General features: G+C 48.9%; 1 protein-coding gene across 1 annotated transcript; it reads left to right on the top strand.

Annotated features, from left to right (window-relative positions):
* The first annotated feature begins 5,463 nt into the window (after window positions 1–5,463).
* Window positions 5,464–13,244, top strand: LOC123944381 (uteroferrin-associated basic protein 2-like). Its single transcript, XM_046009456.1, has 5 exons — window positions 5,464–5,483; window positions 7,637–8,308; window positions 9,176–9,443; window positions 10,989–11,136; window positions 12,984–13,244. The coding sequence occupies exons 2-5, from the start codon at window positions 7,663–7,665 to the stop codon at window positions 13,179–13,181; spliced, it is 1,260 nt and encodes a 419-aa protein (XP_045865412.1). The 5' UTR covers window positions 5,464–5,483; window positions 7,637–7,662; the 3' UTR covers window positions 13,182–13,244.
* The last annotated feature ends 1,750 nt before the right edge of the window (window positions 13,245–14,994 follow it).

Below are 14,994 nucleotides of genomic sequence, written 5' to 3'. Positions count from 1 at the left end.
CACCATGCTTGCCATATGCACCGTGCTCTGCCCATGGGCAGGCCAAGAAAGCACTGTGCAGAGCCAGCCCTGGGTAGGACCTGGCTCCAAGCACGCACAGTGTGGGTGCCCTACCATGGCACAGGTGTGAGGGACTGGGAAAAGGCACTTCTGCTGTGCGGGACTACTAGCTCTGTGGCCATCGGGACCCCCCACCAGTCAGGGGTGGCTGAGGGCTGCCAGTCTCCTCCCCCATCCCCAGCCTTGCCCCCAAGGGGCCCACAGCAGTGAAGGTCAGGCTCCCAGGCTTTGCAGAGCCCGTTCAGACTTGCATTAGCAAGAAGACGCCAGAACAGTCCTGAAACAGATTTTGCCAACTTGGTGAGCTCGCAGCTCTCTGGTTTTTTCCAGATCCCTAACCCTGGTCTTTGTTTTGAGACACGTGTAGGAATTGTTTTAATCAGAGATGGTCAGATGGAGACACAGAGACAACCACTTTTAAAAGAATGGTGTGACTTCCGATTCCCAAGAAGAGAAGGCATATCTGCTATGTGGGGCCTCATGGGGCTGCACCAGGAGGCAGGAGCAAAAGAAAAGCATGAATGAGAGCTTTCTTACTGTGGGGGAGTGAGTTAGGTGGGGACAACACCCCCTTGAGCTGGAGGCGGGACGCAGATGTTGAGGTCACTGTTGGGAGATTGGTGATAGGATTTTTTTTGCACGCTGGGAGAAACACAGCCATTCTGTAGATGCCAAAATCTTCAGGCCTTCATCTGACCTGTGATTTAAAGACTCCGAATCAGGAACTTCAGAATATTCAGGAATGATTTTTACAGAATTGCAGCAAGGTTTCCCTCAGGGCAAAGTGACCGTGTTCTATAGGCAGACAGAGAACTTCTATCTCCAGATTCGAAGAACTTCTTCAGAGCCAGGTGACAAAACCCCCTAAAAGCATGTAATGAAACAAACAAATCCTGAGTCTAGGGACCATCCACACAAGGACAGAGGCACCCATACAAGGTTCCTAGCCAACCCATCCATCTAACACACCGGTCATTTCATTGCTGGAAAATCGCTTTTTAAAGGATCTTCTGTTAGGCTTGTGACAGTAGACCCCTAATCTCATATCCTAGATCAACTTGTGTTGACTCTGGTTAGCCAGAGCTTGTGGTGGCCCCCTCTGCAGTATGGGTCTCTGAGTGGAGTCTTTCAAATACTAAGTACCCTCCCCCCACCCTGACCCCAGGTGAATTCCTGATCCGGCAGCTTCTTAACTCACTGTCCCTTAGAATGTCAAAGGAAGTAATCGCCCCCTCCTTCATGTCTGTGCTGGAGAATTTGAAAGTGCTTCAGAGTCAGAATGTTGGCAGACCACCCAGCCCCCACCTACACCACCCACCCCACCCCTCACCAGGCATCTCAGTTTTCCAAGTAGGCATCTCTTCACCTGCCCAGTCACCTGCCAGTGAACCCATGCGCCGCTGTTCAGGTGAACCAAGCTGAGTCTGGCTACAGGGACTACCTGCTTCGTGGTGTTTACAGTCCAGAGAAGAAGAGAGGAAGATATTGCCAGTGTGACCCTTCAACAGGGACATTCACCAAATGTCAGGACCAGCAAATGAAGCTCTTGACGTGGTCAAAAGTTCTCACTTGGTCTCCAGCACCGAGAAAGTCCCCCGAGTGTAGGGAAGTCACCCCAACTGGTGTCATTCCCCCCGGGGGGAATGGCGGCCACTCCCATGTCAAGGCAGGCAGAAGCTGCTCCGGGGGAGGAGGATGAGGCATTGGGGACCCCGCTCGCAGGATAGTCACAGGGCTTGGAGACAGAGGGTACAAGGGACAGAGCTCAGGAAAGAGGATTTCACAAAGCTTCCCGGTCCAGAAGCCCAATTCCGCCATCGCGTAACCATGTGATCTTCAGGGTCTCAGGGAAACCCTTTGTGCTGCTCTCTCCTCCTCGGAAAAACCTCACAGCTCCTGCGTCATGGGTTGTCCTGGGAGTAAACACAGAAAGGCGCTTAGGACAATGCCTTGTGCATTGTTCGTGCCCAGGAAATGCTAACTGTAATGTCATTGTGTTTCTTGTTATTCAGACTGGAAACCTTTCCAAAAAGAGGTGTTCCTTTCTAGCCCATTTCCCCACTCTTTGCTGGGAAGAAAATGCTGGCATTTGGGGCAGAATGTTCCCTGCCACCCACCCGGCCCCCTGAAGCATCTCTCACATGGTGTGGCCAGCATCCTCTGTCCCACACATCTCAGAACCATCTGCGAATGGAGGCCCCCATTTTGTTCCCTGGGTTGTATCTGATCTCTGGTACCAACATGCTCCCTGCCCATCAGCCCGCCAATCCCACGCAAAACGTGTTCAGAGGCCCAGCTTTACAATGGCACACCACGGGGCGCCTGGGTGGCTCAGTGGGTTAAGTCTCTGCCTTCAGCTCAGGTCATGATCTCAGGGTCCTGGGATCGAGCCCCGCATCGGTTTCTCTGCTCAGAGGGGAGTCTCCTTCCCCCGCTCTCTCTCTGCCTGCCTCTCTGCCCACTTGTGATCTCTCTCTCTCTCTCTCTCTCTCTGTGTCAAATAAATAAATAAAATCTTTAAAAATAAAGTAAAATAAAATGACATACCACACTGCCTGTTTATTCTTAACTGTCAAAAGTAAATTCTCCCTGCACCAGGGCACTTAAAATAGGATGCCCACATTGTGACTCTTGATAACTAATATAATTACCATACAGCATAACACACTTATAAAGTCAAGAGGCAGCATTTAAAGAAGTTTTAACAGGTCTTACTCATAAATGTTTGTCCACTGCCCATCTATTTTAGAGTCTATTACCAAAGAGAGATCTCTGGTCAGGGAGCTCTGGGTTAGGGAGCTCTGGGTTAGGAGCACAGCTGTGGCGTCATGGATGTGGGTGTGAGTCCCAGCTCTGCTCCCTGCTAGCTGTGTGACTATGGCTATGTCACTGAACCTCTCTGAGCCTGGATCCACACCTCTAAAATGGAGTCAGCAATAATAGTACCATCCCCGCGGGATTGTCGTGAGAAGGTTAAGTGAGACCCTGCCAATCAGGGGTGCCAGGCAGAGCCCAAACATGGTACCATTACTGGGCCACATGCCCTAGGCCCACCATCTTTCCAATAAAGTTTGCTGCCACGGCTCATCTTTTTTTTTTAAACAGCTTTATCAAGCGAATAATTTGCATGCCATAAAATCCGCCCATTGTCTGTGTATAAATCCATTTTTTAGTAAATTCAGTCTCACTCCAACCCAGTTTTAGAACACTTCCAATATCAAAGCCTGTCCTCAAGTCCATTTTCAGTCTGTCCCAGCACCTTCTCTCAGCCCTAGGCCACTTCTGATCTGCTTTCTCTCTAAAAATTTACCTTTTCGGGACCTTTCCTAGAAATAATCCAACAGTGCGGTCTTGTGAGTGGCTCCTCTCTCTCACTAGAATGCCATCAGAGTCCATCCATGCTTTAAAGGTTTCAGTGTTCTGCACTCCAACCCACAAAGAAAGAGGATTCTGGTTTCTCCATGTCCTTGCCAACACTTAGTGCTTTCTGTCTTGTTTATTACAACCTTTCTAACGGGTGTGTAATGTTATGTCACTGTGGGTTTAATTTGCATTTCCATGTGTTTATTGGCCATTTATATGTCCTTTTAGTGAAATGCCAGTTAGAGTCTTTTGCTCATTTTTAAATTGATTTTTTTTTGTCTTATCATTATTATTGATCTGCTGTGAATTCTTTGACTGCTAAATTCAATATCTGGGGATACTCAAAGGCCGTTCCTATTGACTTCTTCTGAGTAGGGGTCACACTTTCTGGTTTCTTTGCATGTCTTGTGATTTTTTCTTGAGTGCTGGACATTTTAGAAAACACATTATAGTAACGCTGGATTCTGAATCTTCCCTCTTGGGCATTTTTGGTTTTGTGTGTTTATGTAGTAATTTGCCTAGACTAAATCTATAAAACATGTTTCCCTGCAACTTCTGGCCACTGGTGTTTCTTGTTTTTATTATTTTATGTCTAAGCCTGCCTCCTAGAGGTCACCCTTGTGATATTTCTTATTGTTTAACCCCATATTGATCAGAAACTGTGTTCAAACACCTTGAGCCAATAAAGCTTCCACTTGCCGCTAATGGATCTGTATGTAGGCTGATGAGCCCTTCAAACCTCAGGTAGTTCTCAAGTACCACCCAGATTTGTCTCTCCACTCTTCTTTCTTGCTTCTCCATGGACCAGAGAGATGTTTGTGGCTTGTACTCGTTCCAGTCTCTGTTGTGCACATGCAGGGCCTCCCCTCTGCCTGGGATATGCAGAGGATATGCAGACTCCTCAGACAACTAGGCCGACCACACCTCTTGGGCCTCCCCGTTTAACCTCCTGTTACTTCGCTGGCCTATTTACTGCCCCAAACCCAACCACAAACCATTGAAACCACTCTCCCCTCCCCCCAAAACTCCACCCCCCTGAACACACACACACACACACACTGCTTAACACTGAGATCATCACTTTAACAGGCAAGACTCCAAATCAGGGGAGTTGGCTCTGCTTTGGTTTGACCACCCACCAGCAGAGTTGGGTCAGGAGGAAGCAGCCCCAGATAAAAATGTCACAGGCTCACTCTGCACCTCCTCAAAGTTTAGTACTTTTCATGAATGAATGTTTCTCTGTTTGTCATATGTCTTTGGTAGATTACTAGATTATTAGAGCACAGAGATTGTTGTTTTTGACAATTATGTCTAGCTTTTTAGTTGCTGCTAAGGAGAGATTTGTCAGTGATTTCTCTACATCATGCCAGAAGTCAATTCTTTCTAGATTTGAAATAACCCTATACGTATAGCCTTGACCCTCCTGGCAATTCCCAGGCAACCCCATCCCACCCCACAATCTATAATTCCCTCTTCAGATTTCAGACATTCAGGAAGATAAGTAGATTCCTGCCTATCTTTTTAAGACCTAGATGAAAAGTATCCACCCTCTCCCGATGGTCCCAGGTCATTCACTGGGTCCTTCTCTTCCCTAGCACAGCTTCTTCCTGGGAATGTGTACTCTTCCTGACCAATCACACGGGCCCCATCATCTTTTTACATGTGTGTTTCTCTCTCTAAACCTAGAGCTCCTTGGGGTCAGAATTTCTCTTCAAGGTGGAGGCAGGCTTTGAACATTTTGTTAGCTCAGTACCTAGGCCAAAGAATGGCTCCTGGGAGGGGTTAAGTGGATGTGTGCCAAAACCCTGCCTGAGCAAATTCATGACCAGTAACACAAATGGTGCCATAACCATTACTTTGCTCATTGTCTCATCGGGGACTGATGTGCAAAGAAAAATAACATAAATGATTCAGTTGTTGTTTGCTTTGGACAGTATTTGAACATGATCTGTTTGTCGTTAATATTAACTCAGGTTTATCCATATCGCTACCCCTGCAGCAGTATAAATAAGGCACAGGCAGATACAAAGAGCTCTCAGCAACAGCAGCTCCTCTGGAAGGTAAGTCACCAACAGAGTTGGTTCCATCCGAGTGTGTGTTTCATTGCTCCTTTTTGCCATGTTTCAGGTAGTACTTGCCTTAGGGAAGATGATGAAAAATCCAGTGTGATAAGTGTGTGTGTATTTTCTAGAACCTCCTCCATACGCTCTTTTCCCCACCCCACGATCCCCTCCCCCTCATGACCCCTCTCAACCACAGTGCCCTCCACCCATTACTGCCCCTTCCCCCACGCAGACCAAGTGGATGGAAGGGGCCGGGAAGGAGGAGAGCTACTGGGGGAATGATAGGGGTGGGGCAGTTGGGGGCGGGAGCCATTGCTGGGGGGCTGGAGAAGACAATAAGGGCATGGGCAGGCTGCTCAGGGCCAAGAGTCTGGTTGAAAGGAATCAGGGCCTGTGGAGGTTCTCTGTCACCTGAAGAAATTGTACTCGATCCCCTCGAAGCTCATGGGGAGCTAGGAAGAGGAAATGATGAATTCTACTTTGGAACCCACCTTGACTGCAAAGTAGCTAGAAGGGTCAGTGGGGGGCAAGACTGAGAACTGAGAGATGCTATTTTAGTCAGCTTGGTCTGCCATAACAAAATACCACAGACTGGGGGGCTTAGACAACAGACATTTATTTTCTCACAGCCCTGTAAGCTGGAAGACTGAGGCTGGGGTGCCAGCAGGGTTGGTTCTGGTAAGAGCCCTCTCTCTGGTTTGCAGATGACTGTTTTCTGTTAATTTCCTCATGTGACTTCATCTTTGCAGGTACATGCACAGGGTCAGGGGCGGGAAAGAGCCATGCTCTGGTGCCTCTTCTTACATGGGCACTAACCTATGACCACATATAAGGGACCCTCATGACATTGTCTGACCCTAATTCCTTCTCATAGACCCTCCCTCTAGATACCATTACATTTGGGAGTAGGACGTCAACATAGGAATTTTGAGGAACACAAATCTTCATCCACAGCAAATCCTATTTCTATAGCCATGACAAGAGACGCCATGGTGATGGATGACCAGACACATGCAGAGGAATGGACCCTGTGCCCAGAGCTGTGTCAGGAACTGTAGGAAAACCAGGGAGGAAGACAGGACCCTGCTCTAAAGAGGTTGAAATGAACACAAACTCAGAGCGTGGTTCACATCTTTTCCCTTCCCTTTGGGGTGCCAGAAATCCCACCATTAGAGCACCCTTCAGATTCCAGGACTGATTTCTGGTCCCAGTCAGTCACAGGGGGCACATCTGGGGACACAGAGACGTTTTTCTCCCAACAATGGGATGGGACAATAGCTGTAAGGACTGAGAGGGCCCACGGGAGACGGCCAGGATCTCCTGAGATGACCTTGTCAGGCCCTCCGTTCAGCTCATGACCCAGTCACCTGAGCACCACCCGGGCTTCCTTTCAGAATTCACACCTGACAGCCCTGAAGCCAGATCTGGCCTCCATCTGGGTTACATGGTGTTAGCAAGTGCTTTTGACAGGATTGAATTTTTCAGGCAAAAATCTAGGTTTCCGGCTTCTTCAGAAACATTTTAAAAAATCTGGCACCAACGCCAGCACTCCCACACGGGGAACGCTGCTGGAACTGAGTGGCACCTGCCCTCCTTTGGCCTGGACCTCTCTCTCCCTTTGCCACAGTCCCCAGCGCTCCTTACTGCGTGACACTTGCTGGCCTTGTCTGGGTGTATTTCTGGCCAGATCTCTGTAGCAACGGACTCTGCACTCCCTGCTTTATCTTTCTCCCTGGTCCTTCCCTTTCCACACTGTTCAGGACTTTGTCATGAGCTCTGTATTAAAAAAAAGAAAAAGAACAGAAAGAAAGAGAGAGACAGAAAGAGTGTAGAGTGCTGCTCAAAATCATAGAATGTCCAAGTGACGAGACGTTCCAGGGCCAGGCTGGGGAAGCTACTTGCGTTACGACCCACCTGTGGCACAGGCCAGAGCAGAATTAGTTCCACTGTCATCAGGTCATTTATCTTTAATTAGCCTAAAGTCGTGTTCCAGAATGCTTTAGCCTTTCCTCATTAGCTTTAGTTAGCGTCCCCCAATCAAGGACTAAAAGTAACCCCAGCACCCAGGTAATAATGGGCCCTTTCTCAAGCCTGTTAACACCAAGAACACATTCCATGGCATGTTCATCCCTCCCACCTCTTCCTTCCAGTTAGAGCTCCCTGGATTTCTGCAGTAATGTCCCACGGGAAAATGCCCCTGGCTCTCTCTCTGGTCCTCATCCTCTGTGGCCTCCTTAATAGCACCTGCTGTGAAAATGAACGAGGATCTAAATGGAATATTTACCCAGTCTCATCATGGAAAATGTCACCTATCCACCACAACATAGAAGCAGGCAATAAGGCTTTCGCCTACAAACTTTTCAAAACTCTGCTAATGGAGCATCCCAGAAAGAATATCATCTTCTCCCCTCTGAGTATCTCCGCCTCCTTGGCCATGCTTTCCCTGGGGACCAGATCCACAACACTCACCAACCTCCTCAAGGGCCTTGGATTTGACCTCAAAGTCATGAGCGTGTGGGACGTGCACCATGGTTTCCAGAGTATCGTCCAGATGCTGAAGCAGCTGAACAGAGAGGGACACCTGAAGTACAGGGACATGCTCTTTATCGATAGCAACAGGAAGATCAACACCCCGTTTCTGTGGGACACAGAGCAGATATATGATGTGAAGGCCCAGATGATTGACTTTAGAGATGTAAGAAAGACCAAGAAGCAAATCAACCATTTTGTGGCTGCAAAAATGTACAAGGGAACCAAGGGATTCATCACCTCTCTGAACCCTCATACCTTCCTATTCCTTATAAACTACGTTTTCTTCAAAGGTAAGGTTTATCAAGTCCATGAATTCCTATTTGGGTAACCTTAGCCCTTGGGTTTCCTGGAAGATTTCAGTCAGAAAAAAAAAAGTGTTTTCTGTGATTCTATCCCATGTCCCATAGACCAATAGATTCAAAACTTTTCTTTTGCTTTTATCTCCTTGTGCTATCTAGCATTTCTAAGTGTTTCTGTTCCCAACCGTTTTGGCCATATTGTTGGCCAAACTTAAGATATTTTGGAGTAAAATGGAATAACTCTTGATGGCTGAAGAGGATTCCAAGCAGGAGTGTGTGTGCGCCCGTGTGCACGCAGGCATATGTTCTTCTGATGAAAAGTCTCCTTCCTTGAATAAGTTAAACAATTTAAGGCAAATTTCTTTGTCATCAGACTTCTCAGAACTCTTTTTTTCAATTATCTTATTTAAAATTCAATTAATTGACATACAGCGGATCATTAGTTGCTATTACAGAGTTCAGTTTATTCATCGGTTGCCTGTCAGAACTCTTAATCCATTAAAATGTGGTGGGAATTTTCAAAGAAGGGATGTTGTGGTCATTGTTTCCCAAATTATTTCACAACAAAATCCTTTCTTGATGTTATAGCTCCAGAAGCAGGAAGTATTTTGGGAAATATCTTTTGAGGAATACAGATTTAAAGAAATCCTATGATGAGTATGGTCAAAATTCATGTGTTTGCCTTTCTTTCCCTTACATCCTCCTAGAATTTTAAATATTCTGTTCACTGAGGTCCAGGTATCACTGGGAGGAGGCTGCTCCCTTCTCAAGCCCCTCACCTCTGGGGTCCCCAGACATGTCGGCGCCGATGCCTTCTCCAGCAGGTCACTCTGACTTTTTCCTTCCTGATTCTCCTAGGCATTTGGAAAATGGCTTTTCATACCAACTTCATGCACAAGGAGGACTTCTTTGTGGATGAGTGCACCACAGTGCAGGTGGACATGATGTGGAAGAAGGAACGCATGATTTATAGCAGATCGGAGAAGCTGTTTACTACAATGGTTAAAATGCCTTTCATCGGAAAGATGTCCATAGTCCTCATGCTCCCAGACGTAGGACAGCTGGACTCTTCTGTAGAAGAGATGGTTGCTCAAAGAGCTACACTTCTGAAGTCCAGTGGCAGGAGGTATGCTCTGGAGGGACTGTCTAGATTCACACTGAAATTTTGCTCAGGTCTTGCTTCCTCTGTGCAGGTCTTATTTCAGGGGAATTAGGTATTTGCTTATTTCCTAGCATATTTGTGGAAAATGAAAATAGCCAAGCAGGAAAAATTGCGGCCCGGCTTCCATTATCAGCTGGATGCCCCTTCAACTGTCTAAATTATGGTTCTTCTTAGATGTATCAAAAACCTACCCCACACAAACTTGAGGGGGTAAAGAAAAGAATGTTTTGAAAAGATGTACCTAAGGGGGTAAACACAACCAGGAGTCACTAGGGATTGGACGGAGGACAGCAACCTCATTGGGAACTCCATCTCTCTGATGTCATTTGTCCTCTCTGGTTCAGCAAACCAGCTGGTTTACTCACCCAACACATGTATCCTGACTGTCGATTCCATGCCAGACACTGCTCAGGGCTGGGAATACAGTGGCTAACCACACAAGTCTCTGCCACTGTGGGATTTCCAGCCTAGTGGGAGAGGCCGTAAGTCAACTAATAAATTCAAATTGCAGTAAAACTATGGGAAAAGTAGGTGATAGAATAGAGGATTCAGAAGTAGAGTATTAATTGAGGATCCTAAATAGGTATGATGATCAGGGAATGATCCTAAGAGGTAAATTTCAAGCTGAGTCCATGGTGGACAGACTTGGCTCTCTTCCACTTAAGCAAATGCTCCACTCCAGAGTGAAACCGACGTATTTCTGTTCCACTGACATATTCCTGGAAGGGAGAATTGGATTGATCCAGCTTAGGTACGGTATCCACCATCGTCCAATCAAATGTGGACAAATTACATAATGAAAGCATGATCCCCAACGGCCCACTGATCTTGGCAAGGACTCCAGTCTTCAGGCAGTAAATGTGTAGACCAGGAAAAAAAAAATCTCCAAATAGTGTTCTCACTGTGCCACGTAGGAGCACAAGCTACTGTCTGGGCAGCGTCTGCTGTGGTTGAGGGCCACAGCGGAGCGTGTCTTCCATCATCTGCCACAGCTGTACTTCACACAATGTCATGTTTGGGACAGGGGGCCCCTCAATAGAGGAACCCAGCTGAGTGGGTTACAATCCATTCAGAAGCTCAGCATCACATGGACACAGGCGAAAAAGTATTGATTTATAAACAACACGAAGTGCTGGGAAGGGGTGGGCACCAGGCACTAGATCTGCACCATATTTGGAGTCACTGCCCAATTAAATCCCTGCTTACAGCTGGAGGGTTGGAAGGACTCAGCGCTGGATCCCTGGCCAGACCCTCATCTTCTCTTGGTTAAGGAGACTGTGAAGGGCATAGCTTGAATAGTAATGTGTATTTTAGGCAAGTACTTGGTCTGGAAATGTACGGCTGCCTCTCATGCTCCAGCACCATTAACCTCTCCCCACGCAAGCACCCGTGCCTCACCTTTTCTTAACTCTCCCTTGGAAGAGCCCTGAAAGCAAAAGCAAGGTGCCTCCCCCTGGACCTAGGAGAGAAAGACGTGCTCAGCTTCCTTGCGGTTTTCAATCCTAACAGATGGGTGCACATAATTATGCCCAAGTTCAAGATCTCCTCCAAGATAAACTTGAAAAAACTGCTTCCCAAGATGGGCATCAGCAATGTGTTTACTACAGCAGCAAACTTCTCGGGCATCACAGAGGAGAATTTCCCAGCCGTTTTTGAGGTGAGTAGAGCAACTTAGAGAGTTTCTGTTTTATCCACAACAGTTCGGAATGAAAAACCAATTTTAAAAAAGTAGTTATAAATCTTAGGTCCCTTGGCTTTTGAGGTTCTTTGGTCATTCAGACATTCGTAAACAATGGCATCAAGCCCTTTTGGAGGCTCTCGGGCTAGTCATGACCAAGCCAAAGTCTTAGCCTCATGGATGTTCCATTCTCCTGACGGGGTCAGACAGTGAACGTGCCAACAAATGGATGTGTCCCGTGTCAGCCTGGGACACATTCTGTGAAGGCGGGAAAGTGAAGAAACTGAACAGCATGCTGGGGTACAGGGGGCTGGTTTGGGGTGGGCTGGACAGGAAAGTTGTTGGGCTGGGTTGGCCTTCATGCAGAGACTGGGTTGGCCTTCATGCAGAGGCCTGAAGAAGGAAAGAAGAGAACAAAGGAGCACATCAAGGAGACCCATGTTCAAGGGCATCCTGAGGCGGACATGGGCTTGAAATCTTTGAGGAATCCCAAGGAAGCCCACACAGCTAGCATTGTGTTTGAGACCGAGAGAGGGGGCTGGTGAGGTCCTGTTTTCTGACCTGCACTGGCCTAGGGGCTATTCTGACTGACATGGGAAACCACCAAGGCTGACATACACTGACATGTGTCTTATAAATCCATGCTCTGCGGTGTGGAGGAAGTGTGGCGGATAACCCAGGTGAGGGGTAAGCACAGTTTGACGGGGCGTTGGTGGGAGTGTTAGCGGTGGTGAGGAGACCCAGCATGACTTCTGATGACAGAACTGGGGAGCAGGGAAGGAAGCGTGAGAGAGGTCAGCTCTGTTGCTGGAGCCTGGTCCACAATGGAGACTGCCCGAGGTAGGAAAGACAGAGGAGCAGCGGGACGGGGTGGGGGGTGGGGGAGTGTAGATGAGCAAGCCAGGACTGGCTCTGCCAACTGGAGATGCCTGCAAGACATCCAGATGCCATGGAGTATTTGTGGGCACAGGGGCCTGCCTCTGATTACTCCACCAAGGTCACAGACCAGCTGGCTGCTTGGTGGCCGCCCTGTAACACCCATGCCCAAGACATGCCTAAGGGATCAGAATTCCTCATCACGGTACAACACTTGATAGATTACAAAGCAGTTTTTCAGAGTTCTTTCACCTGAGTCTCCCAATGACCTTGGGGAGGGGACAGTGTCTGCTCTCTAACTGAGGGAGGAGCGAGCTGTCACAGAGGACACCCAATGCAGTTCCCAGGGCCAGGTCCCCGCTGGGATGCAGCTCTTCTGGAGTTACAGCTGTCCCTCCTCGCAGAATCCCTGGGGGCGAACTCACACTGAGCACTGTGGGAGGGGTGGGGGGCGGGGGAGCTGGGGCTAAGGGATGCCACACCCCTCGCGATGGTACAGGAGCAAGGTCACCGATGCCGGGCAGGGCCTGCTGCAGATCAGAGGGGCAGACACCGGCGTTCTGGCACAAGCACTTCCACACAGACAGAAAATGGTCCGTGCTGGGATGGGGACAGGAAACACCAGCCCCTTCCCTCCCTTGTTTTCTCTCTACCACATCCTTCTTGAAAGCATTTGAGAGGCCCACACTCAGAGATTCTATGGGACCTTTTCCTAAGCCTTCAGACCACCCAGCTTCCCTCTGAGCTCTGTTCCCCCTCTTCTGAGTTGAATTCCGAAACTCCTTGAACTTTCTGCCTGCACTGGGGGAGACAGAGCTCAGCAGTTAGTGTGAACCCCTCCCTGAGGCATCTGGATCCAGCTGCGGAGAGCCTCGGGTGGTTCTCCAGCAGTGGGAGCCAGCGTTCCCCCCACCGTGCCCGGAGCTGAGACACGATCTGTTTCCCCCCAGGCGATACATGCAGCCACAATGGAGGTGAGCGAAGAAGGCAAAATGGACATGGACTCCAGCAACGCCATCCCCTATCACACTCATACAGCAGCTCCCTTTGTCGTGAAGTTCAACAGACCCTTCTTCCTGTTTGTGGAGGATTGGATGACTCAAGGAACAATCCTCATGGGCAAGGTCTTCAACCCCATAGCTGAGTAGAGATGGGGCTGGGCTCTGCAGAGCTGGAATTCGGCTGCTCCTGAATAAAGGGAATAAAATTCACACTATTGAGTCCAAAGAAGCTGAGTCGGAGACGTGTGGGCTGAGAATGGAGGTGAAATGGGTTGTTGCTGGTCTTCGGTCCTGGGAACAGGGCAGGATAAGGAGAGGAGGGAGCCTGCTGGGGACACTTGGCAGGTGCACCTTCTGTCCTGAAAAAGGATAGATATATGCAGGGAAGTGATTCTGAGGGGCGCGAGCAGGGTGTGAGAGTCTCTTTAGACCAGAGCTATATAATTGGCCTTGCTTCTTGCCCATGTGGCAGTCAGAGCCCGTTCGCTTGTCTACGCAACAGGAGCCATATAACTCCACCAGGCAGCCCCGGGGAAGGAAGTTGGGTGGGCAGAGGCAGGGTCCCACTACAGAGAGGGGCACCCACGAACACCTCAGTGGGCCTCTGTGTGTCCCCCCAGCTCCAAGGGGATATAGGGACCTAGGGAGGCAGAGACCCCCAAATATTTTGGATGCACCTGTTCTGTGCAGACCCAGTATGAGAAAGTTGCTATTGGCCCTGTGGGATAAGAAGGAACATGGATGAGATAGGAAGAGCCAGGAGGATGGTCATACACAGAATGGGGCATGAGTGAGTGAGTGTGTGTGTGTGTGTGCGCGCGCGCGCGCGCACGCGCACATGTGCACGCGTGCGTGTAGGAGAAGCTGGGACTCCACCTTGGAATTACACCAGTTCACCACCAGGATGAGCCTATCAGGATAAAGTCTATCCTGGCCTCCCGCTCGCAGGCACCGCACGCTGGGGCACTGAGGTCTGTGAGGTGGCTCAGCTCCCCGGGACACTTGCGCAGCCGGCTTGGCTCAGCCCACAGCACTTCTGCGGATCACTGCCCACTCTCCTTTAGCATGAGGGACACCAGCCCCCTATCATCCTCCATGCTCACCCTTCAGCACATGGGATATCAGGACTGAGTAGTACCCATGAGCACCCTTCAGCACAAGGGACACTGCGCTCTCACTGTCCTCCGTTGGATACCATCTACTCCATGGGACATGAGGCTCTCGGTGCACCCTCTCTGCCTTTGCCATGGATCTGCTAGGACCTGAAACACGCACAGGTGGGGATCTCCAGGCCTTCCTCCATCTGATTATGCTGTGGACACCACTTCCTCCACATTTTCTAGAACAATCTACCTTATTGCTCTTCTTTCAGGGGAGCGTCTTGTGCCAGGTCTAGCATAGAATCCAAAAAGGGAGACTCCTAGAGTTGGTTCTTCTTCCCCTAGCCTGTGATAAGTGACTGCAAAGAGCCAAGTGATTTCTGTGTAAGCCAAGAGTGAACTGGGTTCCTATTAGATGAGGGGAAACAAAAAACAAAAAATTCTGACCCCATGCTTCAATGGTCTTGTTTATTCGTAGCTCAAATGTGTCCTTACAAAACACACAGAAGGTTCTCAGCACTGTTTTAGATCTAGGGGGTAGGGTCTCAAGTGTTGGTGGGTGTAGCAGACCCCATCAGAGCCTGGTCCAAATGTCCTTGGCCTTCACCTTTCCAGCCCACATTGATTGAGTCCCACCTGGAGCACCTGGAGCTCTCCACCTGGGGCTTTCTCCTGCCTCACAGAAGAAGCAGACTCAGCCTCCTTGGGGGGCCTTCGTGTCTGAGAAGCGCCTCTTGATTGGAGCCACTGTGCTCTGGACATATTTTATTTGGCTTTCTGCTTATGATGAAATAATTCCACCTTCTAACAATGTTTGATTGTTTTCTCATATAAGTAAGGTACACGTTTGTGAGAAATTA

This window comes from Meles meles, chromosome 6 (genome assembly GCF_922984935.1).
Source record: "Meles meles chromosome 6, mMelMel3.1 paternal haplotype, whole genome shotgun sequence".
Lineage (NCBI taxonomy): Eukaryota > Metazoa > Chordata > Mammalia > Carnivora > Mustelidae > Meles > Meles meles.
The sequence above is the reverse complement of the archived record's forward strand: the minus strand, read 5'-3'. Positions and strand labels throughout refer to the sequence as shown.

Coding starts and splice junctions, on each gene's coding strand:
- LOC123944381 (XM_046009456.1), top strand. CDS start 7,663: ATGTCCCACGGGAAAATGCCCCTGGCTCTCTCTCTGGTCCTCATCCTC. Junction 8,309..9,175: donor AAACTACGTTTTCTTCAAAG/GTAAGGTTTATC, acceptor TGATTCTCCTAG/GCATTTGGAAAATGGCTTTT. Junction 9,444..10,988: donor CTGAAGTCCAGTGGCAGGAG/GTATGCTCTGGA, acceptor CAATCCTAACAG/ATGGGTGCACATAATTATGC.